General features: G+C 55.7%; 1 protein-coding gene across 7 annotated transcripts in view; it reads right to left on the reverse strand.

Annotated features, from left to right (window-relative positions):
* The window catches only part of NPRL3 (NPR3 like, GATOR1 complex subunit), a 37976-nt gene that overhangs the window by 1765 nt on the left and 8547 nt on the right, over window positions 1–27664 (reverse strand). For all 7 annotated transcript variants that reach the window (XM_046666766.1, XM_046666768.1, XM_046666771.1 and 4 more), the window contains 10 exons: window positions 24899–25028; window positions 23286–23360; window positions 17211–17364; window positions 15516–15597; window positions 8007–8144; window positions 7040–7196; window positions 3852–3958; window positions 3253–3382; window positions 1107–1296; window positions 291–483 (listed from right to left, as the gene is read on the reverse strand). In XM_046666766.1, the coding sequence (XP_046522722.1) occupies window positions 291–483; window positions 1107–1296; window positions 3253–3382; window positions 3852–3958; window positions 7040–7196; window positions 8007–8144; window positions 15516–15597; window positions 17211–17364; window positions 23286–23360; window positions 24899–25028 (1356 nt within the window). The remainder of the gene's footprint in view (window positions 1–290; window positions 484–1106; window positions 1297–3252; window positions 3383–3851; window positions 3959–7039; window positions 7197–8006; window positions 8145–15515; window positions 15598–17210; window positions 17365–23285; window positions 23361–24898; window positions 25029–27664) is intronic.

Below are 27664 nucleotides of genomic sequence, written 5' to 3' on the forward strand. Positions count from 1 at the left end.
CTCCCCACACCCAGCATGCATGGGCCCCGCACTCCCCACACCCAGCACGCATGGGCCCTGCACTCCCCACACCCAGCACGCATGGGCCGCGCCCCCCACACCCAGCACACATGGGCCCCATGCCGCCCACGCCCAGCACGCGCCCCCACGCCCGGCAGCGTGGCCTGTGGAGACACCTAAGCACTTGAGATGCCACCTCGACGAGGGACTCTGTGGTCATCAATGGATCTAAGTGGGGCTGTGCTGAGTCCCTCACCCCACCTTCTGTCCTGCCCTGGAACTGGCCCCACCTGGCAAACGTGCGGAGGTCCTCTGGGTTCTGGGCCGCAGGCACACTGAGGATGGCTGCCCGCTCGTGCTCCGACAGGCTGGCCAGCAGGCTCTCCGTCATCCTCCTGTTCAGCGGTGAATCCCCACTGGGGAGAAGCTCTGCACTGGAGTTGTCCATGCTGGGGCTAGTGAGGGTCATGTCATCACTGCTGGCTGTGGGGGGGCATGGGTCACGGAGCAGCCGGCCCCCCGGGCATCCTACCGCGCACCCCCCCCCCAACCAGTGCAGACAAGGGAGAGCCCTGGGCAGGCTGGGTCCTGGCAATGAGCCTGAAGCCCAAGGCCCAGCCTCAGCCTGGGGGATTGCCACCCCAAAGCCTTCTGGGCTCTCGTCTTCCCAGCCCCAGGGACCAGAAGCCTGGCAACAGGCTGCAGCCTTTGGGGGCACGCTGTGGCCACCACGGCTCTTTCAAGAAGTGATTGTGACAGTCACTGTTTCCTCACAGGCCCTGGGACAGACATTTCAACTCCTCTGACCCCAGGTGGGGCGACGTGGCAGGCTGGGGCAGGCTGCTCCTCAGAGCCACAGAAGCGCAAGGAGGCAGGAGAGGGGACTCCAGTCCTCCTGCAAGGGAAAGCTGCTCAGCAGGGGACAGTGGCTGTCTGCTCGAGAACCCAGCTGCCTGTAAGGGATAGGTGTGCGCACGCGTGTGGCCATGTGAGGGGGCCTCGGCCACTCCCAGCAGGGCCCTCATTGGGCCTCCCGGCCACCACTCCAAAGTGCTCCCCATGCTCCTCCCCCCACCAGAGAGACGCCCTGGGCAGGGGGCTCCTACTTGGGGAGCCAAAGCTGAGGGCGTTGGGTGTGCTGAGGCTGCGGCCGCCAACCCTGGTGGTGAAGGGGACGTCGTCCTCGCGAGGGCGGGGCTCGTCCTCGCCGGGTGAGGCCATCAGGCAGACATAGGTGTGCAGCTGGACGAGGAGCCGGCGCTGCAGCATCCACACCACCATCTGGATGAGCTGGGTCTGTGGGACGGGCGGCGTGAGGCCCAGGGTAGGGGAGGCGGGTCCCCACCACACCCTGTCCCCTCCCTGAGGACTGGGGAGCCATGGCCAAAGACACAGCCCCACAGCCACCTGCAGGTCAGGGGACCATGAGCTCCAGCTCCCAGGGGCTGGCAGCTCTGCAAGCCCACCCCCCAGGGAAGGCAGCGGGGCCAGGACACCAGGGCCATGCGCGCACTGCTCCCACCACACACCTGGGCTGCCCACGCGTCTGCCTTCTTGCCCAGATGAGGAGTAGGACCTGTGACATGGAGGCCCCTGTGCCCTCCGGCTCTGAGACGCCCCTGCTCTGCCACGTCTCCCCTGCCCACTAGGCCCTGCCACTCAGGCCCCACCACCACACACAGCTGGGCCCACGGGGACCCCCTCCCTGTGGCCTGGACACTGTTCAGAAAGAGGTTGTGGGCAGCTGACCAGGGAGCAGAAAGTCCTCTCCTTGGGTCACCCTGAAAGCACGCCCCGGGACAGGGCCCCTGTAAGGGGTGCAGCCCCTGGGCATGAGTCACCCGTGGCCCCTGGGCTGTCCCCTGACCAGGCACAGTGAGGAGCCCTGTGCGGGAGGCACTCGAGCACTGGGAGGCAGGAAGGCGCACGCAGATGGCATCCACATGCACAGACACACCTGCTTTTTGTCCCTAGGGTCCCTCCTGGGAGGGGCTGGCTGACCAGACATGGAATAGGGGTGCACCGTGGGCGTGCATGACCTGGTCAAACCTAATTAAACTAAGGAATAAAAGAGGCTGCATAAGCACTGACAGCACATCCTGAGCCTGAAGCAGGACGTGTGAGGGGCCTGCGGCCTCGCCCTGGGACTGTGGAGCCGAACTCGGCTCCCTCTGGCCCCTTGACAGGCATGGCCTGGAAAATCCACCCGCTGTCCAGACCATCGGGAAGTTTCTGCTGGGCAGGGGGGCGCAGATGCAAAGTGTGTCTTTCATTGAGCTGGCACAACCTGGCACAGTTCCTGGAGACCGAAGGCTCCATGAAAGACGGCATTGAGAGCTCTGTCACGCTCAGCATCTAAATGAACTGAGGAAGCAGGGTCTCCTCATTCACAATTTGAGAAGGGAAAGGGCTCACTTCTCAGGCCGGTTTTGCCTAACAGATCTGGCACCTATTAAAGGAAACCTTTTACTTCTGAAGACAAAGGCTTGAGAATGCCAGCCCTTCTCCGACACCTGTCCCAGCTGGCCCGCCTGGGCCCCTGCCCAGAGCCCACGTGTGCCGGGAGGGAGGGCAAAGCCGCCTTCTCGTATCCAGGCCGGACACGACCCTCCACAGGCACAGAAGTCACCAGTTCGCTGCACACACCACACCTCCCTGGAGGTCCCCGCCACACCCAGCACTCCCGCCTGCCCCTTGTCCTGCCCCAGGCCCACTGGGCAGGGCCTGTCCCAGACTTGCCCTCTCCAGGCCCTATGGATGCGGAGATTCTGGGGCCAGCGGGCCCAGAACCCACACACAGATGCTGTGGCCACCGGGACTGGGCAGGGAAGGGAGCGTGATGGCTGGGCCCAGGCTTAGGAAAACCAAGCTGCCTCTGCAGCCTCCAGCTGTGGGATCCCAGGCCCAGAAGGGGGTTCTATCCTCCCAGGAAAGGTCAGCATTCTCCTGCCAGCTCGGCCTCTTAGCTTGGCTCTAACCCGGGCAACTGCCCACCACAACCAGGGTGGGCTCCACGGGGCATGGTGGGTGGGAGGGACTTGGGACTGCCTGAGTGCTGGGTCGCTGGCCAAGCGTCTGCAGGTGGCTTGGCCAGGGAGCCGGCTTTTGGTCACCCTGGCAGGGCACGCACCACCTACACAGCAAGCCCCCTGCCCCCAACCAGGCCAAGGGTGCGGCAGTATGGAGGGCCCTTGGATTGGGGACTGGTGCCAGGTGGGTGGTTCCTGGGCTCGCCGAGTTCCTGCGACTCACCTCCTGCACAGGGGGGGCAAGGGGGTTCCTAAATTCTGATAAGGAGACAGGCAAGGAGAACTTGGCAAGGACGGATGGCAGGTCATGAGACGGGAACTGGCGGGAGAACTGCTCAGCCAGCGGGGAGTACCTGGGGACAAGGAGGAGAGCGTTTCCCTCAGCTCCACGGCCCCCATCACGGCAGCAGGGAGCGCAGCACAGGGTGGGGGGGCGGGGCGGTGCCAGGACAGGGCAGTGAGCAGGGCCCAGGTGCTCTCCCTCAAGGGGCGGGAAGAGCCAGGGGCTCAGGCCATCCCTAGCCCCTCTGAGCCCCGAGCAGAGCCAAGGTCCCCAGCCTCCCACCAGGTACCCTGTCAGAGCCCAGGGTCCGGCAGATAAGCACAGATGCAGCCCTTCCTGGAGGCAGCGGGTGCGGAGGAGCACAGGCTGGAGGGCCACGCAGGGCTGGGCCAGACCAGAGCTGAACCCTGGGCATGGCAGACGCCAGGCGTCAGTCGGAGCAAGGGCCTGGCTGACCCAGGAGCACCACCTGGAAGGCCCTGCTGGCCACCCCCCGTCCCACTCAGTGGCCCAGGGATCCTGCAGCCAGAGGTACTCACAGACACACGCTGGCATTGGGAGAAAGCATGTAGACATTGTTCTCACACAGCGGGTAGATGATGATGGCCTTGCCCCAGTACACCAGGTGAGCCGCAAGCTGGAAAACCTGTGGGCAGAGGGCGCTTGGAGGACACTGCTGGGAGGCCAACCCACTAGGGCTGCCTTCCTGACTCTGCAACCTCCACCAGGGCACTGGGCACAGGCCAGCGCAGCACAGCGTTTTCTGTGCTCAGAGCAACAAGCCTTTTTGTCACTGGTCCCTGTGTGGTTTGGGACTGTCTCCCATTTAGGGCCCTGTGCTGTCCTTGGCAGTGAGGAAAGGTCCCACAAGCACAGAGGCATTTGGGGCACCCAGGATCACAGGGGCAGCTCGGCTGAGCAAGGGGCTTACCTGGACATCCTGGCAGAGACCAGCCCCTCCCCTCACCGAGAGCCCATGGGGATGGGTTTCCATGCGACAGTGGATATGGGGTCGCTGAACCTGCCCCCACCCCACATGCTCGTCCCTGTGTACCCCAGCATCCCTGCAGAACATCCCAGCACCCTGCTCTCCTGGGCTCAGACATCAAGGTGGGCCAGACAGACCAGGACGCCAGGAACCCCTTCGAGCCTCATGAGGGGAGGCCAGGTCTCAGGACCCGGCCCTGTGGGTACACTCAGGGACAGGCACCGGGCGTTTCTCACTGGGCATCACCCTAGGTGGGCCTGCTGCCCCCCCACCATCGCTGCACGCCCCCAAGGGGTGAACCCTCCACAGGCACGCAACACCTGTGCACCGCCACGGGCCCCCCACCTCATCTCGGCAGGCGGGACCCCCAATGGCACCAACCTGAACACAGCGGAGACCACAGTTCCATCACTGACCCTCTTCTCTCATCCCAAGTCCCATGGACGTTCGCTCTAAAGCAAGGCCATGCCCACTTTCCCCATCCCCACCACCCCCTCACCCAGGGGTCTCCACTCCCACCTTTCCCTGTGGCCAGAGCACCATTCTGGGGGCCGGAAGTCTGAACTCAGGATCGCGGGGCTGGAGTCCAGCCTCAGCAAGCCGCTCTCCCCAGAGACAAGGGGAGAATCTGCTCTTGGCCTCCTCCAGCTGCGGCTCCGTGTGTGGCCACATCACGCCAATCCTGCCTCCACCATCACATCCCACCTCCCCTTCTGCACTCCAGTCTCCCTCGGCCTCCCTGTGGAGGGCCCCTGTGACGACTCTGGGCCCACCCAGATCATCCAGGATCACCGCCCATCTCAGGGTCCTTAATCACATCTGCAAAGTCCCACAGAGGGTCACGTTCACAGGTCCTGGGGATTAGGATGTGGAGGTCTGTGGGGCCACTGTTTAGCCAATCACAAGCATCGTGATCCTAATTTTGTTATTCAAAGATAATGTGTCAATATATACTTGGAAGAAATCTGGAGAAATCTACAGTTGTCACCTCTGGGATGTGGAATTGTGAGGATTTTCTCTTTTTGTGTCTATAATGTGTATGAAATTTGAATTTTTATAAAAAAGAACATATTAATTTCATTGTGACAAAAAGCCCACAATACTTCTAGATTCTCTTTGCCTGGGATGGAACATGAGTGACTTTAAATCATCTGGTGACATTCACACCTGAGGCTGACACTCCCTCCCCAGTGGGGCCTCTGTGCTTGAGGCTCCAGCTGGGCTCCAGCCTCCGTTCCCCACAGGACCCCCACTGGGCCATCTACCACAGGAAACAGAGTCTCAGAGGTCAGTGAGGGCCACCAGGGCTGGGCCCCAGGGGGCTTCCGCACAACCACACCAGCAGCAAACCCTGATCTGCACCGGGTTCAGTGGGGAGGGGTACGGACGGAAACGGTAACAGTGTCCCCATAGCAAGGCTGGGGCAGGGAAGCCAAGGGGACATCATCAAAGCTTTATCTTTGTTGCAGGAGAATGACAGCAAGCTGAGGCACAGCATCCAGAGTCTCCATGTCGGGCAGGCTCAGTGGACAGTGAGGGGCCAGCCCCTTTCAAAGCCTGAAATGGGGCTGCAGACACTAAGGGTATCCACCAGAACACAGACTCTGCACACAGGACGGCCAGCACGTTTAAGGTTCTGTGTCTTGTGGACGCGATGAAGGCGAGCAAGATGTGGTCCTCACTGGGTCCCGTCCAAATGAAACACCACGGCAGAATCCGAAAAACACTTTCACCAGGGGCAGATAAAGGTCATGAGGTATAGACGAGGGAAGGACTTATTCTGGATGACAGAATCCAAAAAGGCTAATTGGGGAAAGGGGCCCAAGAGTGAGGCCTTGCTGGACAAGCTCCCCGGATGTGCCTCGCAGAGCCAGCAGGCCTGACTCATGCCTGAGCCCTCTGCCGGAGCCGGGCCTGAGAAGGCTGCTGCCCGGTGGCCTTTGCAGGAACTGCAGGTCCCTGGGCCAGGCCCTGCTGCCCCCTGGTGGCCAGTGCCACCAGACCCTGGGTGTCACCGTCAGGCTGTCACTCGGAAGGTGCCCGTGGCCTCCAACTTCTCCCTGGGCTTTTCCTCGCCCCCTGCCCCCCACCCCAGGCTCCAACCAGATCCACGGCCAGGGCTGAGGGGCCCTCTGTCGGATCAGAAAGGGCAGCCCACAGGCACGTGGCTTGGCAGGGGGGTGGGACATTGCACAGAACACAGGCCTGCACATGCACAAACTCACTCCCCCCAATGCAGGAGGGTGGTCAAGGCCACCAGGTTAGTCCTGGCTCTGCACGTGGTCAGGCCTGCCTCTGAGCTTCCTGCCCTCACTGCCCACATGAGCCGAGTGGGGAGGAAGTGCTGCTGCCTCACGGGGTACCACCCTGGATGCCCTGCTTCAGCCCTTCAAGCCCCCAGCCCTGGCATCCCGTCCTCCAGAGGCCTGTCCCCAGCACTAGCACGGCCTCACTCCTCTCTGCTGCAGCCTCACCAGCTCTCGACGTGGACACAGTCCCGTGGCTAGTGCACAAAGCCAGCCCCGAACCCAGGTCTGATGCACATTCTAGGACCTCAACCCAACCCCGGAAGCATCTGTGACCACGGCAGGCTGCGCAGCAGCTCTCAGCACCCAGGCGGCCTGCCTTCCTGACGCCCCGGCACCTCCGCCTTCACCCAAGGTCGCCTGCTTGGACGTGCCCAGCCCCTCCCACCTGCCCATGCTTCTGGTCCATCTCCCCCGGCCCCCAAGGCAATACCTGCAGCAAGGCCAGGTCTGCGTCCTGGGCCAGCTGCTGCAGGTTCTTCACGGCAGACGTGGTCTTGATCACACGCACCAGGGCCGGGGAGCAGTCGAGCGGGAGCTCGCCCAGTAGGGACTTCTCATCACTGAGCAGCAGCAGGGCATGGTAAGGGCTGCAGAGCAGAGTCACAGGTCAGCGGACACGCGAGCCGCAGGCCCCTGCACTAGGTGTGCACCTGGGACACAAAGGTGTGCAGAGCCCACAGGCACCGAACCTCAGAGAGAAGAGGCCGTGAGAGAGCGTGTCCAGGGGCCTTTAAAAATCTGCAAGGATTACTGTCACCCTCAGAAAAAAACAAAACTGAGGAAGGCCCAACCACTTGACTCCACCACCCACCTCTGGGATTGCCCAGCACACGTTTGTTGATCGAACAAGTGAATGAATCTTTCCCAAGGAAAGTCTCAAATATGAGGAAAAGCAAAATCCCCAGGGCAGACTACCACTAGAGCTACATGGAAACACACTCAGCAAGGAAGCCCAGGAGAAGAGACACGGACTCCCTGCACGGACTGGGCGGGGGACGGAGGACCAGGCAAGGACTTTGCTTTCGTCATCTCCAAATTAATGTGCCAGGAATTCCTTTTTTAGTTAGAAACTATTTAAGGAAACAGGGAACTTGATGGGCTGGGGGAGGGGATTGGGGCAGAAAATCAGTTAAATTAAGAACCTGAGCTCCCAGGAGTTCTGACTCAGGCCCGAGGTGAGGCCCGCAGCTCGGAGTCCCACCCCTCAGGCAGTGCCCAGAGGCCCAGGGAAAACCTGCCCAAAACCAGACACAGAAACGTGTTTTACGTCTATAGATGGGAGAGCCCTAGCCACCATTTCTGTGGCAAGAAAAGCAAAAGAGAATCTTTGGAGCCCAGTAGCTGGTGACACCTCAGGCAGAAGTTGCAGGGAAGGCCCGCAGGGCAGGGCCACTCACCGGATGGCCTTCAGGCTGCGCTCGATGGCCTCGGGGGGGATGAGGCTGGCGGCGGCGTAGTGGATCTTGTGCGGCAGGCAGAAGCTCACCTCCAGCCAGCTGTTGATGTGCAGCCGCACCACGCCCGACGAGCACAGGCTGCGGGGAGCGGGCACCATCACTGTAGCACCACGGCCACTCTCACAGCAGCTCCCAACCACGCGGACCCCTAAAGCCCGCAGGGCGCCCCTTCCCAGCACGCCTCCTGCTGCTCAAAGGGCAAGAGCGTCCCTCCAGAAGAAAGGCGTCAGGGACACACTCTAAAGTCTATTTCCGGCTGGCCCTGGAACCCGTAGTCCAGCCAGACAGTCTCTGTCCTGGAGGCTCTGTGCCCCAGGGCTGTGACAAGGCCTCCTCCGCGCAGGGGTGAGAGCAGGCCCCCTGCACCCCCAACACAGCCCATCACAGGGGCAGCCAGGCAGGGCTGTCTCCAAAACGGAGAGGTGGGCAGGAGAGCAAGGGCCAGAGCACCAAGGCCCCCAGAACGTCCTGCTGGGGAGGAGCACACGGCACCTGCCTCCCTGCAGATGCTGACAGCATCCTGGGGCACCATGGCGACCACCCACACCAGCCACAGAGGCAAGCTTCTTGAGCCGGGAACTCGGTGCCTTCAGGCCCAAACCCTGTCCTTGACCTCTGGCTTCTCTCATGGCCCACTTCAAACCATCAGCAAACCCTGTCCACTCCACCTGCAGCCCACAAAGTCCAGGCTTCCTCAGCACCGGCTCCCTCCACCTACCCTCCCCACTCAGACCCCCACGGCTCCCACCTCGGCAGTCCCAACCAAGACCCCAAAACGCCAGGAGTCCCGTGCCACCTGCCCATGTTCCTCTGACCTTGTTTCCTACCCCAGGTGGGTCCAGCCGTACTGGCTGCCCTGCTGTTCTCAGGGCCTTTGTAACTGCCCTCGGCCACAAGCTCTCCCTCCAAGTGCCCCAGGGCCCCTTCCATCCTCCAGGTCTCAACTTAAGCCCCAGCTTCTCAGTGAGGTGAACCCTGACCCCGGTCGGGGCACCACAGGCCACCCGACTGCTCAGTACCCATGTGTGTCTTGAGCGCTTGCCCGCAGGACGCCCCTGCTTGTCTGTTGGCTCACACTGTTTCCCGACCAGAACTCACCATAAGGAGATGGGGTCCCATGTTTCACTCATGGCCACTGCATGGTTGGTAAAGGGTGGGGTGCTTGAGGGGCACTGAGACGCATGCCCTGACTGGAGGGAGGAAAGGGGCCCAGGAACGTGCCGCCCGCTTGGGTGGCCTCTCTCAGGAAGCCCTGCCTGGAGAGCGGCTCCTGGCGGCTCCATGGCAGGCATGTGGTCCCACGCACCCTGCACTGGGGGACCACACCCCAAGGGGCTGCTTCTAGCCGGGGCTTCTGCACCTTGCTGAAGGAGAAGCCAGCTGCACAAGCTGCCGACAGCAGCTGGTATCTCACAGGAGGAGCAGCAACTGCTCCAGCTGAGCCCCCGGGGCTGGTCGTCCCTGTGCCCTGGGCGGGTGGGCCAGACGGATCCCGCTGTCCAGGCCTGGCCTGCCTGACCCAGATCGGCCCAGCACTGTTCTTCCCATCACATTCCAACCCCGCTCTGCCATTCCCAGATGGCCAGAAGGCCAAGATGCCCACATCCGGCCAAGTGTGGGGCAGACAGGGCGGGCCACTCAAGGCTGGGCGGGAGCTGCCGCCTGCACAGGTCTCAGACATCCCTCGGGGGCAACAATGCACAATGCTGGGGGGCGCCAATGGCCCCAGCTCCCCACACCCACAGCCTGTCCTTACAGCCCCTCCCCTGAAGCCTCAAGCAGCAGACCAACACCACCAAGCTTCTCCCCACAGGTCCAGCAGAGGGCCAGCAGACTCTGTGGTTAGCAGTTTCAAACACGGAAGTCAGTTGTTATTCTCCCCAGCAGGGACTGGGCAGCGGGGCGAGTAGACAGTGGAAAGAGCACAGAACACATCTGTGACCTCGAGGACCCCCAGGACTCCCACCACCACCACCATCGCTCACGGCAAACTGCCCATGGCGCCCACACGCCCACTGCCTGCACCACCTCAAGAGCAGCGAGAAACCCAGGCAGCTCTCCCAGGGCCTCAGGGCCACGGCGGGGTCCCCAGGAGGGCCGGTCAGCGCGCCCCCGGCTGCAGGGGGCGCCACAGGCTGTGGCTGAGTCTGGAAGGCGAAGGTTTGGTTGCTGCAGATGCCATGGTCCCTCAGAGTGATATCCGTGAGCGGGTTTGATGAGTGTCACAACTTGGGGAAGGGACCCCAGGTCCTTCCCCAAGGTCCCAGAGGGACACACCACTCCTGGCTCCTTCCAGAACTGAGTGCTAAGCAAGAATATCTGAGCAGACTTCTCAGAGCCCCATCCTCCTTGGCTGAGGGTCTCTGCAGGCGGACAACTCACGTCAAACCCTGGGAAACAGCCCAGCCTCTTCAGAAATCAAAGGCCACACACAAGAGATCCGCCCAGGAGACCCAGGTGCGTCGCTCCACTTGACTGAGCAGCATCTATGCTCTCAGCATCCACAGACAAAAGGGAAGAGGACAGCAAGGAGACCCTCAGGCTGCAGGGAGAGTGAAGTGACGAAGCTGGCAGGCCAGCTCCTCCTGTTCCACTTTACGCCTGGTCAGGGAAGCTGGTCCACTGAAAATAAAGATCTTTCTGTTCCTGAGCTGTCCTCTTTAGGCTTGGACTCAAAGGAGCCGTTGGAACACCCAGAACCAGAGTCAAATGCACTGAGAATCCCACTATTTCAAATGCAGCTGCTCTTGCTCCCCTGAGCCCAGCGATGCCAAGCCCAACATGGGCGAGGCCCCAGCACTGGTTCAGGCTCTTGGGGTGCAACTGAGGGGCCTGCACTTGAGGGGCTCCCACTCGGCAGTGTCGGGAAAGACACAGGTAATTGTAAACACACTGTATGGGACATCAGAAGGCAGAGAGAGCTGTGTGAGAGGGGACAAGTGGAGGAGGGTGAGAGGTGTGTGTGGCCCTCGTGGGTATGAGGGAAGCGAGAGGGGAGCATCTGCACCATGTCAGCTGTCCCGGAGCCCTGGCCACACAGTCTGGTGCACACACAACCTGGGGTCCCCTTCTCTGCGGGGAGACGGGCCCATGCAGGCGCCCAGGTTTCCATGTGGCTCTTACTCCACTCTTTAGGCGTCTGCTCACCTGCCGGCACCTTCCTCCCTTGGCGCGCTCCGCACTGGGGTTGGTGCCTCTTTACAGACCCCAGCTCCACACTGCGGAGACGAGTGCCGCCTCCAGCAGCGCCCCCTGCAGACCAGCTGTGAACCCCGGAGAATCCCTGGAGCACCACGGAACAAGTCCGGAGGGAGGATGGCTGCGCTGGGAATGCGCCTGCCGGCCTCGAGCTCCCGGGGAAGCCCTGTGACCCCTACAGCAGGAGGTGAGCTGCAGCCACACTGAAGTCCGTCAGGAGGAGGAAGAGAAAGGGCTGTCCCTGTTTTAAAGTGCAGTTTTAAGACAAGACTCTAGCGAGTGGGGGATTGGGCCCTAAAAGGTCCCTGCTAAGCTTGTATTTCTGTCTGCAGGGCAGTTAATGGTTTGATTGGAAACACTACGCCCATGTGAGGCTTACCCAGCCCCTCACACGGCTCCGGGCCAGACGGGAGAGCCCAGCCCTGTCTGCAACGTGAGATAGATGCTCCTGCCAGAGCCCTGAGGCCTGAGCGATGACGGGGCATAAGGCACCACGCCGGCCTCTGAACACGCTCTTATCTTCCACATCCCAGGTGGAAGTGTGGACCAGCTCACTCCAGCACACCCACATCTCAGGACCCGCGAAAATGTCAGCTCCTAACCTTCAGCTAGTAACTGAAACATGCCCCTCTGTCTCCTTCTGTCACCCTTCTTCCTGTCCTAGGCCAGACCTGAGAAGCCAGCCCTCCACCCTCTGTTCCACACAGCCAGACTTCCTCCTACACGCAGTGGAACACGACCCAGGAGGTCTGGGTAGGCTCCAAAAAGCCCACCTTGAAATAGCAAACAAACATTTATACACAGGTGCATTTTATAGAAATAGGGACTAAAACTTTCAGCACATTTGTAGAGGTGTCTGCGGACCATCTCTGCTCTGGAGAGGCCACAGCGTGAGGCCACGAGGAGCAGGAGCAGAGTCCCTGACACTCAACCCACCCGCCAGCCAGGCCCTGGGCAGCCTCCCCGAGCTCTGAGCTGCCCAGGGCCCACCACAGGCTGTTAATTCTGAGAGCTGCTCAACAAACTTCTTCAAACCCTTTGGAGTCCGCATCGATGCGACCCCTGCTTACTCCTCCCTTCAACCACTAGTGGACAAGCATGCTGCTCCACACGCCAAGCACAGGGCTGTGTTACAGAAAGTGCAGGGCTGGCCCTGACCTCACCCTGACAGTCACAAGACGAGAGGAACACCGTCCCTCAGGTCACCAGGCTCCAGAGGAAGACATGAGCGCTGGAACAGTCAGTGGCCTCCTGGAGGAGTCACCCTGCCAGCCTATATTCACTCAGGTCCCGGGGCACAGGCCACCAGGCCACTCAGCCACACCATAAACCTGGATTTTAATTAAAGCAGCACATCTAGAACAATCCATCTGGAAAGTCCCACCCCAATCTCCAGCCGCGTTGAGTCTCACAGCTTGCAGCTGTCATTCCTGCTCTGAGAAAACTTCTCCCAGGATCTGTCAGAAAGTCGCCACCAGGACAAAGGGGCTCTGTGCTCCCTGCTGCCTGATCAGTAATGCAAACACAGTCCCCCTTCATGGCTCCGAGGTGTAGGAGCAGCAGGAGGATGGGCCAGGCCAGGCCCTCAAGGCGAACACAGATCTGAAGGACAAGGAAAAAGGGGAGGCCGGGGGGCTCCTGGGCAGCCACAGAGCTGCTGCTGCTGCCAGGCCAGGACAGGGTACAGGGAGGACAGCATTGCTGCGGGCTTCTCTGGGGCAGGCCCCAGGCCCAGGGCTGGTCGGGGTAGGGTCTGGGAGCAGGAAGGCTGGGGTGGGGGCTCACCTGGAGGAAGGTGATCCTGAGCACCAACATCGGGTGCTGGACTAGAATGCCGGGGCTGGAGAAAGGAAGCTAAGTGCTCAAAAGTTGACCCGAGAGCTGCTTTTGTCCTTCTCCTTTAGACTCATGCCCACTAGCAGGCACTGGGCAGACACAGGCTCTGAGCTGCCGCAGGCCCAGAGGATCCTGCAGTAAGGAGTCAGCTATGCGAGATCTCAGTCCCTCCAACCTCCCAGCACAACTCAAACATGATAAATCGCAGTCCATCTTCCCTTAGAAATGCAAAGTCTGCCTCTGGTCTGCTTTTTATTTTAACTCCAGGTCAGCCTGAATTTCACTTATAGTCTAATCCTAGCTGAGGTGTGCAAATTCCCACTCAGAATAAAGCGAAGGTTTCCAAGGAAGGGGTTTCTGATACCAGCCAACTCAAGACAGGGCAGCAATTCTCTTACTGCAGAGAAAACTTCAACGTGATCGTGAGGGATAAAAAGACAGGGTCGGACTATAAGACCAGAAATCCTGTTCTGGGCCAAGATGAAGGCTGCATCAAGGAGCTCCCCAAGCAGGAGGGACCAGGATCCAAACCAATCCCTGGACAAGGGCTGTTCCAGGATCTGATGCTCTCTGACACCCAGAGGCCCCAGTGGTCACCAAAATAAAGACAAAGGGAACAACAGCTGCAATGTGTGCCGGAAAGGATGACTCCCCCCACAGGAAGGCACCTGCACCTCCTGAAAGAAAAACGAGCAAGGGATCTGAGCAGAGAGCGCACAGAAAAGGGAACAGGCATGGTTCAAGCGTGAAGACATGCACCGCTGCATTCAGATGAGATGCCATTCTCCACCCATCAGACTGGCTAAAATTCACACGCTCACCAAGACCCTGTGTGGGCAAAGCTGGAGGAAGAGCCATCTCACGTGCTGCTGGCAGGAGGCACACACCCCACAGGAGATGCATCAAAAGTACACACGCATTTTGCCTGTTCAGCTGGCAAGTCCACTTTCAGGAATTTATGTTATGGGTATATGGGCGCACAGGCAAAATAACTGGTGCATATGGTCAACTCACACGTCACAGCAGCAAAAAAGTCCTTATTTACCAACACGGACAGGAATCTAGGCTATGCTGTCAGACCGAGAAGGCAGAGGGCGAACAGGCACGCAGGCTCCCACTGCATAAGGGGAGAAAGCAGGCCGCGCCCGAACCCTCCACGAGGGATGACACTCGACCCGTGGCCGCCTGCTGAGATGCAGCTGGCCACCAGGATGGAACTTGATGGGGTGCAGTAGGGAAAAACTTAACACCCTGATTTTCAGACTCGATGCATGTGTGACCTTTTCAGAAGCTTAAGTTAAAAGAAAAAAAGAAAACCCAAAATTTCCAAAATGTTCATAGTGATGACCACTGGGTGTGGGATTATAGATGACTTTCATTTTCTTTATACTTTCCTTTATTTCCTAAATGTCTATAATGAACAGGTATTGTTGGTGATATCAGAAGAAACATATTAACATTAAAAAAAAGGAAAGAATCCTGGATAAGCCACCATCTCAGGCTTGGACGTGGTGTCACCAGCCACAGCTCTTAGATGACTCCAGTGGGGACACAGAGTCCACCAGAAGGGAGTGAAGCCCTGGGAGGGCAGGAGGGCGCCTGAGCTGCAAGGGAGGAGGTGGGAGAGTCCAAGAGGCAGGGAGGGAGGAGAAGGCAGAGAGAGGCCATGGGACAGGAAGCCCCCAAAGCAGCCTGCACCTGAGCGCCATCTGTCCAGCAACACACCTGGTGCTGCATGGTCCGCTCGGCTGTAAGTGATGGCCCCTCGGGAACCAACCAGCCCGGCTCAGGGCAGGAAAGGTGAAGCTGCCTCTAGGTGTTAGGCGCCCCTCACCCCCCACTGCCCAGCCTCCAGCCCCCGCTGCAGACCCAGGGCCAGGGAGTGGTGATCAGAGCCACACGGACACCCTTTAAAAAGAAAAGACATTCTTTGCTTGTCCACATTTAAGCGAGTTGGTGCCAAGCCACCAATACAAGCAGAACAACTGCGAGGTTTCCACAGTGTCTCAGCATCCTCATACACTGTGTCCCCCAGAGCAGGGAGGAGGACGGCCAACTCCAGCTCCACCCTCTGGGCCTCAGTTTCCTCAAGGGTGACGTGGTGGCAGTGACAGCCAGCTAACGAAGGTGGACCTGGAACTTGGCACTGTGTTATGCTCACAAACGTCACCGTGCAATGAGCACTCAAAAGCACTTCCATGCTCGCACGTGCCACTGTGGTTCATTTTCTAAGAAAAATCTGGAGGTGACTGTCCCAGCTCGCCACTCAGCAATGGGGCTGGTCCTCCCCTGTCCTCTCTCACCCCATCTCAGAGGCACAACAGGAGAAAAGCACCCAGCGGGGGAGTCCTGTCTTGCTCAAGCAAGGAGGCCCACAAAGAGGCGGCACACAGAGCGCACCGCCCACCTCCTTACCTGTCGTACGCCTCCTTGAGGTCCCTGGCCAGCTTGCACTTGGGCAGGATGTGATGGAATGGGGACTGAGGGCCGCCATTTGCTATAAAAATCAAAACACAGAAGGATTTACAGCCTCCAAAACAAGGAAACTTACAGAAGCAAGAATGGAAAATACCTTTTAAAACAAGTTCAATTTAGAATTTTAAGAGGCCGGCCCGGTGGCGGAGTGGTTAAGTTTACTCACTCCACTTCAGCAGCCCAGGGTTCACAGGTTCGGATCCCAGGGGCGTGGACCTAACACCGCTCATCAAGCCACGTTGCGGCAGGGTCCCACATACAAGAGACGAAGAGTGGCACAGATATTAGCTCAGTGACAATCTTCCTCACAAAAAAATAAGAGAAAAAAATAATTTTAAGTAACTTTAGACCAAGAATCAGGATAGTCCCCATTGCTTTTGTTTTTTGATTTTTTGCGTGAGGGAGATTAGCCCTAAGCTAACATCTGTTGCCAATCCTCCTCTACTTTGTATGTGGGTCGCCGCTGCAGCATGGCCGCTGATGAGTGGTACAGGTTGGTGCCCAGGAACCAAACCCAGGCCGCCGAAGTGGAGCACACCAAACTTAACCACTAGGCCACAGGGCTGGGCCCCAGCTGCTTTTTATAAAATCTTTGCATCTAGTTGAATTAAAATTAGACTTAGGCCGATTTGTTCAATCACCTTATCCAGAACATCTGTACTTAAGACTTCACCACTGGAACTACCTGACCAGTCAGAGGGATCACAGAACAGACCGTTCCACTGGCCTCCCCTGAAGGCTTTGCTCAGAGCACCAGAGCCACCCTCCACCTCAGTGACCAGGTATTTCACGCCTTGTCCCACTCTTCCCTGACACATTTATGCTAATGCAATTTACTTTTATGATTGATTGAAAGTCTTTGATTAATTCTTTCTCATAAATGACTAACAAAAAATACATGTACTTAAATTTTTTTTTTTAATTTCTGGTGATAAAGTCACAGACTCCAAAGAGAATGTTTTAAAAAAACAAAACTTCTGGATTGTTATTAATTAGTACATAACTGGCCAAAACAGAAATATACTACACATTTTGACAGCTACCTGTCAAACATAAAAGGCAAATTTTTATTGAAAATGCACCTGAGTGAGAGAGTTCATGGATGGTGATCACTACTTTTACTTATTGCTGAAGTTAGACTGGGTTCACCTTCAATTTGTTCCCATTTTCCCTTTTGTCACGGAGGTACCGCCATGAGAAGATGGAGGTGGATGTCTGTGACAGGCAGGTGTCCCCCTGGGCTCTGAAAGGTTTATGGTATGCCAAAATCCCATGGTGATCTAGCAACACGAAGTATTTCTAGTAATTGTCAGCTGATAACTCAATTATGTCCTCTTTGAATTTAGCTGAAAGCAAATAACTGGGAGCCGTCCACGTTGCCAGCTCAGTGTCCCCACTGGCACCCCCACACGTCTTCCCACCCAGGGAAACACGTGCAGCGGGACCAGAGCAGGCGGTGGTGGCTGACCGGGAGAAGAGCCATCGTGCAGAGGTTTGTGGGGAGGAGGCTGCAGGCTGAGAACCAACGTCAGCACATCCGTCCAGGAAAGGGGTCTGCAACCGCGCCCCAGAGGAGGCTCCCTGGGCATCCAGGCCTGCTCCATCCTGGGACAGGAGCGATCCCCCAACACTCACCATCGGCCACAGCAGACACCTCGTCCTGCAGCGCCAGGATCAGCTTGGCCTCCCGCGTCAGGTACTGGCAGCGGCGCTCCTCGTGCTGCAGCACCGTGGCGATGCGGCGGGAGAGGTTGTGCAGACAGCTTATCACCGATGGGTCTGCGTTGGCCTGCGGGAGACACCGCATGCGGCTCAAAGGTAGGATCCGCGCCCAGGTGGCACACGTACAGCAAAGACTCAATCCTTTCAAAGAATCTTCCTCTGCTTTTTGCAAAAAGGGGGGCTGGCACCAGGCCCCTCTCCAGGTGCCAGCACTCTCCCCAGCTTCCTTTGTGCCCCCTAGCCTCTGTTCACAGAATCTTGGGGATGGCTGCCTGGAGGCAGCACACATGTGGCCCCGTGGGGTTTCCACGGTGGGTGGTGGGGGATGGTCACAGGCATCACAACTCGAGAAAGGCTCTCCTGCTGCAGGGCACCACGCCAGGGCTCTCCAGGAACCCACTGGGGCAACTGAGAACACAGATCCCGCCACCCACCTGCCGTGTGACCCTGGGACACAGGCTCCCGTGGGAGACAGGACGACGGGGCACCTCCCTCACCCATCAGTCAGACGTGTCAAGTACTCAGCACAGAGTCTGCCCAGAGCAAAGCCTGGAAGCATGTGTGGTCACCAGGGTACTGCTGACCATCAGTGGACACAATGGGGCTTGTGAGAACTCAGTCACACAGCCCATATTACCACAGGGACACACAGTATAATCAACAGAAGCACCAGGCCAACTGTTTGCTGAAGGCTTCATCCTCAACGCTAAGAAGCTCTTCCCAGCAGAGAGGACCAAGAGAACAGAAGCCACCAGCAGGGTCCAGGCCACCCCTCCCCCAAGCTCCCCCATACCCTGACCTAACTCTGGAACCTATCAGGGGCCACAGTTGGGCCAGACAGGCACATCTGCCTTGGCCAAGGGCGGAGCAGGTGGCTGTGGGATCTGTGAAGATGCTCCAAGGGGCAGATAACGGGCCAACCATGACTCAGGGCTTCAGGAGGCCAACAGGGCAGCTGAGTCATTCCTTGGGGTGGAGGTGGGAGAAGCGAGAGGGAGGGCTGGTGCTGCTGATTAGAAGCGCTGGTTCTGCCGCCCCTCCTGCTTATCTGGCAGGCAGGGCCCTGCCCACATACTGTCCCCAGCTAGACTTCCAGGCCAAAGCCTGACCCCAGACTTTACACACCCTCATCACCTGGAGTTGGAGAGGTTTCCAAACTCCTAGCAGATCTCATGTTCACAAACAGAACTCACACCGGGCAGCACACCTGTGCTAGGGAGAGAATGAGCATTGCTCCCATGCCATGCCCACTGCTAGCAGTAGCCTTGCCCTCCACGCCAAGGGCACCCCCTCAACAGTGTCCCTACAAAGATTATGGAGCTGGGGGGTCTGTATGTACAACTGCTTCAAAACAAATACACTTTTAGAAGAATCTGTGTAAAAATACTCCCACCAGCGAAGCACAGGGAGGAGAGTGATCCTGAACATGTGAACAGTCCCTTGAAGAGAAGTAAGCAGGTCACACCTGAGAGCCCAACCCTACGCTGGAGGTGCCACTGGCTGGGCCACAGCAGTATCATGGTCAGATACCCAGAGCCCCTTTGTTCACATTCCCAGACGCGCACGGTAGAGCTCCCCAGGCGAGGCCCGACGGCCTGCACTGACTGGGTATGCCAGGGTTTCCTGTTTGGCTGCAGAGGCCGAGCAGCACTCAAGGCGCCTGCAGAGCCTGAGGCCGTGTGGCCACACTGGGAAAGCAACCACCTACGGCGTACTAGCTACACTCGCCCCATACATGATGTGGAGCAGCATGAAGTTTAGGGCATAGCCTATGAGACTTCATCCCCAAAACTCCTACCCAACTGCAATCAGACTTCAGAGGCAATGTTCAGTTCGTAGGAAATACCGGGACAGAGAGCCAGTCTGACTGTCCGCACAGTGAGATGAGTCCAAACCCCAAACGTTCAACGGGACAAAGGAGGGGAGAGTCCTGGACTGGCAGAGACCCAGAGACACAGCCACACACGCTTGTGCAGGCTAAGTTTTCATCCTGGTTCACATAGGCCAACTGGAAAAAATATTGCGGCAATTGGGGAAACTGTCAATGGACCAGGTACTAGTTGATACAACTTAAGGTGAATTTTGTCAGGTGTGAAAAGGGTGTCATGGTATAAAATAAACGTCCATGTTTTACAGAGAGGCCTTCCGAGGTGTGTGGGGCAAACAGACACAAGGTCTGGGACTCACCTTGAAATACCTGAACGGCAAGGTGGCCAGGGTGACGCCAGGGTGCAAAGGGGACAGCTGCAGGATCCCAGAGATGGGGGTACGAGGTTTATCAAACTACTGTCACCAGGTTGGGGTTTATTTAAAACTTTTCAAAGTAAAAAAGTATACGTTTTTATATCTGACAACTGAAAAGAAGAAAATAGCTCTTCCACTCTAAAATAGTCACTCTTTACGTTATTTAAAATCCCTCCCACTCCTCAGCATTACAGCCTACGCTATCTGAAGCAGCACACCATCTTGTTTCCTCCTGCTCTACTTGGCAGTAACCCGTCTACGCTGCGCCTCGCTCGGGCCTCATCCCCATTTCTCATCCTTCATGACCACGAGACCTGCTGATGTGTAATAACCACCACCCTGGCCAGCCATTCTCCAACAAATGGACACCAGGATTAATTCCAGCCTAATTAGTACAGGCATAGCTGCTTTATCATGCTTCACTTTATTGTGCTTTGCAGATACTGGCGTTTCTTACAAGACCCTCCACGAGCAAATATGGCTCACTGAAGGCTCAGCGATGGTTCGCATTTTTTAGCAACAGAGCATTTTTTAATTAAGGTGTGAACGTTGATTTTTTAGACATAATGCTACGGCACACTTAACAGACTGCAGTGTAGTGTAAACACAGCTTTCATATGCACTGGGAACCAAAAAACTCGTGACTCGCTCTATTGCAATGTTCGCTTTACTGTGGTGATCTGGAACGGAACCAGCACTATCTCCAAGGTGGGCCTGTCTTATAAAAACCTTTATGCAACTTTAAAATGTGCGTGTTTTCTTGACTGCTATGTCCAAGGGTGTCATATCTTCTGCTATCGCACACTGCTCCCCAGAGATGAGGGCCTGCTCCCAACGTCGGGGTGGGGCCATGGGTGCTTCTCACTGCCCATCCCACAGGGGCTATCAGTGCAGGCAGCTGGCAGCTCTCGTCATGGGTTTGTTTGTTACTTAAGTTATTTTGTGGATGTTTGTATTACGCAATTATATGGGCAATACAAGGATACCGTGGAAATGCAAACACACACTAGGAAAGTGCATCAAGTAGAAAGTGAACCCTCCTCTTGGAAACTCGTGCCCCCGGGACAGCCACCACCAACAAATCATTCTGTTTTAACTTAGTAGAGTTCCTTATTTACCAATTAGGTAGGCCAGTTTTAAAAATTAAGCTCTATTCTAAAGGAGCTCTTCTCTAGCATTATTTTGATTTTTGAACCGTTCACAGGGCGACCTGTGGTCTCCACACTGAAAAAACCTCAGTGGGAAAAAAACACCTTGAGACTTATAATGGCATCTATTTCACAGGCTACCTATCTGCACAGTCTCATTTCTGCCCTGTGAACGTTTCAGAGCACACACTGTTCCTGTCACCAAGATCCAGTCACTTTCTCGCTGACACTTCTGCACAAAAGCTGGCATGCACATCACACGGGCCCAGCCAGAAGGAACTACTGGATTCTTTGGTGAACACTGACAGTGGGATATTTCAGAGGAATGTCATGATTTAATAGTCACTGAATATAAAGTTCCCAGGTATTTCAAAGTCCCTTCATGACAGAAGCCGGTCCCACCCAGGGGTGCCTCTCATGTTTATGTGGGTCCCTTTTACTTTGACAGCTTTATGGAAAATAAATTTCTTGTAACTACTGAAAACACAACTTCAAACAGCACTGGGAACTGCTGTAAAAAATAATTAGGCTTAATTATTTAAAAAAAAGGAAAATAACAAGTGTTGGCGAGGATGCAGAGAAACTGGAACCCAGTACACTGATAGTGGGAATATAAGACAGTGCAGCCACCGTGGAAAACAGCCTGGAAAGCTCCCCCAAAGTTTAAACACAGACTTCCCACGGGACCCGCAATTCCACTCCTAGGTGTACACCCAAAGAAAACAAAAGCATGTATCTACACAAAAATTTGCACACAAATGTCCTTAACAGCATTGTTCATAAAACCCCAAAGGTGGAAACAACCCAAATGTCCATCAACAGATGAACAGATAAACAAAATGTGGTCCATCTATACAATGGAATACAATTTGGCCACAAAAAGGAATGAAGTACTCAATAAATGGTGTTGGGAAAACTGGACAGTCACATGCAAAAAAAATGAAAGTAGACCATTATCTTTCACCATACACAAAAGTCAACTCAAAATGGATCAAAGACTTGAAAGTAAGACCTGGAACCATAAAACTCCTAGAAGGAAATACAGGCAGTACACTCTGTGACATTGGTCTCAGAAGGATCTTTTCGAATACCACATCTACTCAGGCAAGGGAAACAAAAGAAAAAATAAACAAGTGGGATTTCATCGGACTAAAAGCTTCTGCAAGGCAAAGGAAACTAGGATCAAAACAAAAAGACAACCCAACAATGGGGATAAAATATTTGTAAATCATATATACGACAAGGGGTTAAGCTCCAAAATATATAAAGAACTCACACAACTCAACAACAAAAAAACAAACAACCTGATCAAAAAATGGGCAGATGACATGAACAGACATTTTTCCAAAGAAGATATACAGATGGCTAATAGGCACATGAAGAGATGTTCAACATCACAAATCATCAGGCAAAGGCAAATCAAAACTCAATGCGATATCACCTTACACCTGTCAGAACGGCTATAATTAACAAGACAAAAAATAAATGTTGGAGAGGATGTGGAGAAAAGGGAACCCTCAAACATTGTTGGTAGGAATGCAAACTGGTGCAGCCACTGTGGAAAACAGTATGGAGATTCCTCAAAAAACTAAAAATAGAAATACCATATGACCCAGCTAACCCACTACTGGGTATCTACCCAAAGAACTTGAAATCAACATTCAAACAGACTTATGCACCCCTGTGTTCACTGCAGCCTTATTCACAATAGCCAAGATGACTGGATAAAGATGTGGTATATATACACATGGAATACTACTCAGCCATAAAAAAGACAAAATCGTCCCATTCACAATGACATGGATGGACCTTGAGGGTATGATGTTAAGCAAAATAAGCCAGACAGAGAAGGACAAACACTGCACGACTTCACTCACATGTGGAGGACAAACTAACACATGGACAAAGAGAACACTTTAGTGGTCACCAGACAGGAAGTGGGTTGGGGTGTGGACATAAGGGGTAAAGGGGCACATTTATATGGTGACTGACAAATAATAATGTACAACTGGAATTTCACAATGTTATAAACTATTATGACCTCAATAAAATAAAATAAAAAATTTTAAAAAGGAATGGCATTCTGATACCCATTACAACATGGATGAATTTCAAGATCATTATGCTAAGTGAAAGAAGCCAGACACCAAAAAGTCCCATACTGTAGGATCCCATTTATATGAAACATGCAGAACAAATAAATCTGTAGAGACAGAAAGCAGATCAGTGGTTTCCCGGGGCCGGAGAGGGGAGAGAATGGGGAATAACTGGTCTCCTTTTGGGGCAATAAAAACCTTCTGGAACTGGACAGTGATGATGGTTACACAACACTGTTACTAGATGCCACCAAACTGTACCTTTAAAATGGTTAAAATGGAAAATTTTGTTATGTGTATTTTATTAAAAAAAAAAAAACAAGAGGGAAACAGTGCAGATGGACCCTCCCAACACCCAGGAGGGGCCGGTGCGTGACCCCCAAGTCTGGGCTCTGAGCTAACAATACCATCAAGGGAAATGAGCTGCTGCCACTCCCTGAGCCTCCCTGGGGCCTCCCCCCGATCACCCACGCTCTCCAGCCATTTCTACAAACACTCACCCTCAGCGCAAACACCACATTAAAAAGAATCATGGTGGGAGTTTCCCTCTTGGGGGATGGATCTGTTTTGGAGACCTGCAAAAGAGGCAAAATTCCAATGAATGAGAGCCACCACTTCCCAGCAAAAGCTGTCTGGAGCTACTCTACTTCAGGCGCAGGACAAGTTCCAGAATATGGCAGGACCAGAGAAAAACAGAGCCCGAGGGTCTTTGGGAAGCGACCAGTGCCTCCGTCTGGGTGAGTGCTGGCTGCACGGACAGATGCAGCCCCAGCGGAGACAAGGCAGGAAGGTCAGTGCTCGGGCCCAAAGCAACAAGGCTGTCCTAGTTAACAGATGTCAGTGAGGTGCCCGGAGGAGACAAGAGGGAAAGGGGCTCAAGTGGATGGAATGTTCTCTGCCCAGACTCTCCCTCCCCTACGGCAGTCTCCAGTGTCCATTTGAGTCCTCCCGGGCTGTCTCTGCCAGGTATGACAAGTATCCAGGACGATGAAGACACAGGACAGTGCTCAGAGCCAGCAGAGACACAGCTGCAACTCTGGCATCCAGCAGCCCAGGTCACAAACACCAAGCCATCTACAAGGGTTGCCACCAGGGGGCAAAGGACTCCAGGGCCACAGCTCTCCCTGGGCCATCCCAACCTGTTGTCACCATCCAGTTTTGCAGGGTGTGACTGCCAGCAGGCTGCCAAATCTCCCCTCTGTCACCCTTAGGCGATCAGTGGGGACGGAGCCCCGCCTGCAGGGGCCTCAGTGAGGAGGGAAGGTGCTGTCCATGGGGCCAGGGGCACCCACCCATGGCCTCATGTCCCCGTACCTTCAACCACCTCGGAAGCTCCTTCCATGGGCTTAGTCATGGAGAGACTTGAGGATCACACCGCAGACCCCCAGGCAATTTCTAGATCATGTCAGTGGGGCTAAAGCTTATACTGTCACATCAAAACCCTGCAGAATCTTAGTGATGCTGTTGCTGATTCTGCCTGTGTGCAAAGAACTGACTGGCAGGTTCTGGTGTGCAAATACCCTTGGGAAACAGTACATTTGATCTTGTTAAAACTCCTCAGTACTGTAGCATTTCATTCATCAGAGAATGTATATAGAGGATTTAGCACAACAGTAAGAGCTAAATTAATAATACTATTGGCTATGATATCATTTAATACAAAGAAATGCTTACACCACTTTATAGAAAGTTCAAAGGTCTCACAAATGCTGTTGAACTCATTTTCTTGGCCTCCCTAGAAACAGACATCCTACAGAAAAAGGGAAGGCCAGAGTCAGTAGACCTAGAATAAGGGCAGGGACCAAACACCTGCAGCAAGGACGCCTGTCTGTGTCTCCACCGGACCCTCAGGGCCTATGAGGATGGACGGCTGATAGCAAGCACCTGCTCAGGTCTGCTGCATGACGGCTGCCGCCCCCAGAGCCAGCATCAGCCACAGTTCCCTGAGGGCCCGAAGCCAGGATGGGCCAGGCCTGCCCAGAGAGGACCCCGCCTGCCGAGGGAGGGCCATACCTGCCAAGGGAGGACCCTGTTTTCCCAGAGAGGACCCCACCTGCCCAGGGAGAACCCCGTCCGCCCAGCAAGCAGCCCACCTGCCCAGGGATGGCCATACCTGCCCCAGAGCATGCTGTAGCAGTGTCGGGTGCCCAACAAACCGCACATTATCGATCTTCAGTTCAAATTTTTGGCCACACATTTCAGACTTGGTTGCCAAAATTGTTGCCAGAATGACATCTGAAAACCTTAAAATTAAGAAAAGGCAGAGTGGAAAGAAGTTAATGGAGTGTCACGGCACCATGCCTGCTGCCCTCAGGGGAAGGGTCTCAGGAAGCGGCAGCTTCGTGCATGGAAGCTCCAACCCCCTGCTGACCCGGAAGCTTCTATCAGTCTCCCTTCTGAAGCAATCCCCAGGACCAGGGACGTAAAATCACCAGAATTACAAGGGAAGGCATGAGAAGCACAGACTGAAGGCACATGCTGTCATTTCTTGGCATGCTCTATGAAATTCAAGAGAGAAACAAGCTGCAGTTTGCTTTTAAAGGAAGGAACAACAGCTGGAACTGGCACTGCCCTGAGGAGCTGCTCGTTAAGGCTCCCCGTCTGGCCCAGGGTTGTGGGCTACACCCTCAGCCCCCAGGACCCCCCGCCCCTCAGTGCTGTGGAAGGGGCAAAGGGGCGGCACTGACTGCAGCAAGCTCGTGACCCTCCTCACCGCAGAGCTGCCGGCCCTGCCCTCATCCCAAACACTTAAACCTTCCAGTTTTCAGTAGGAAGAAACTTTTAAGATGTGCAAGATGTGCAGGCCCACTGATGTGACACAAACAGAGGGATGCACAGGACCAGGCGCTGTGGAGAAGCAGGAGTGGCTGTGGCGTAGGTGCCAGCAGGTTTGGACACGACGTCTGCAAGCTGCTGGGCCCATCCCTGCCTAAGGTGTATCTGTGCACTTATGTGTCCTCACTGGCCACCCTGTGCCTGGGGTGACCCAGATGAGGGAGAGACGCCACAGGGAGGAGACAGCTGGGGGTGCAGGGCAGACTCATCTCAGAGCCCAGGCTCGGGGAGGGGGAGATGGGAGGCGGCTCTAGAAACACTGATGCACCACGACTGATCTGGAGCCAGGAGAGAGACAAGTCCTGAGTCCTGTGCTCATTCCTCCACCTGGAAAAGCATTTCTAACATCCAGGTCGAGAGGGCACACTGTGTTGGGCCATGCTCTGCCCCCGGGCAGGGAGACCCCTGTAGTCCCAAGGAGGCCATCGAGGACACACACTCCAGTGGGCGTCCTGGGCCTTGCCTGAGGAGCGACAGGGAATCTGGCAGCGTACGAGACGCTTCTCTCCTGGAGAACCTCCCAGTTGGGGGAGGGGAGACTAACACCGTAACTCCATTTTCTGACGAAAAATGAAGGTCTGCTTCAAACCGCTGCTTCAGCTCCATTCTGAAATAGCAAATGATTCTGGGATACAGGACCTAGGAAAGGGCCCATCTGCTCTGGCTCCTTACACGTGGCAGTGCTCACAGCCTAATGTAAGAGGAGTGACTGGGAGCTGGCCTGCGGCCAGAGCCTTGCTGGTCGGCCAGCACACGGACAAAATGCAGGAGCAGCAGCTGTGGCCCTTCCAAGCCTCTCCCCGGTGGCGAGCAGGCAGGGAGCCCAGCACTGCTGAGGCCAGGTGTGGTGGGGAGGTATCACGCTGGTCTCCAGCCTCCCTCCAAGACTGACGGGGTCCTCTAGGCGTCCCTGTGGTCCCCAAACAAACCAGATAGAGGGGTTGGGGCAGAAGGGGCCGCCTCGCCTCCTGCACAGTTAGGACTTAAGTCAGACCTTCCAACACCAACACTGTCGGACACATTCTGGGAAACGCGGGACCCACAGCCCAAGCCCCTGCTGGCCACTGTGGGTCTCTCCTCCCCTGGAATACTGCTCTCTGCAGTGATTAAACCAGAGACGGAAGCTTCCAGTGTCTTAGACCAGAGGCTTTCTATGCTTTCTTCAAAAACTCTGAATGGCTCCCTCTGCCCTGTAACTCCTGCATGAGGGACACAGTGATGGTGAGGGAGGGCCCAGGTGATAAAACCCTAACAAGCACTTCTGCCCTAGCAACTGAGCCACTGCCAACATTTCACGTCTTATCTGAACAAACAGTGCCCCTTCAGTCGGCCACCCAGTGACTCAGGGACACAGAGATAACGGACAGAAAAGCAACCTCCCACCACTCCAGAGAGTTCACTTCTTCCTGTGATATCCAAAAATCTCCACTAAAAACCTCTGCTCTGTCATGAAGAACTGCAGCCGGGCCTCAGCCCTGGCCCTCAGCCACGGTCCAGGAACCTAAGTTTGGCTGGGGGACGGGTCCTGAGATTCAGAGGCAAGCAGTGGTGGCCCAGTTCACAGCTATAAACATCCAAGTCCAAAGGCACCCTTCCTGGGGCCAAATAAAAAGCATTTTCCCCCTCTGAGCCCAGAGGCCAGGGTCTGCGGAGGGAGCCAGCTGGAAGCCACGTGCTGCTGAGTAAAGAACCACACTACTCTAAGTGGCCATTCAGGGCGGCCCCTCCAGGGCAGCCAGCAGGGTGGGACTGTGCCACTCTGCCTGCCTGAGTCTGGCCCACACAGAAACCCACTGACCACAGCTTAATATTACACACTGATGATGAAAAAAGCACTTGAGTGGCTTTACACTTCTCGAGTGTGTCTGCTGACATGACGCACAAAGACAGAGCTGCATCATGAGACCTGGGGTTGGGGGATGTAACTGTTATAAATAGCGAATTGAGACAAGAACAAGCGACGATATTTGTTGCTTCAAAATTTACAAAAATCCTTTTCCCTTCTTTTGATGGTGAAAGGTCTGGTAAACACTTTGCAATACAA

This window comes from Equus quagga, chromosome 7 (genome assembly GCF_021613505.1).
Source record: "Equus quagga isolate Etosha38 chromosome 7, UCLA_HA_Equagga_1.0, whole genome shotgun sequence".
NCBI classification, from domain to species: Eukaryota; Metazoa; Chordata; class Mammalia; order Perissodactyla; family Equidae; genus Equus; species Equus quagga.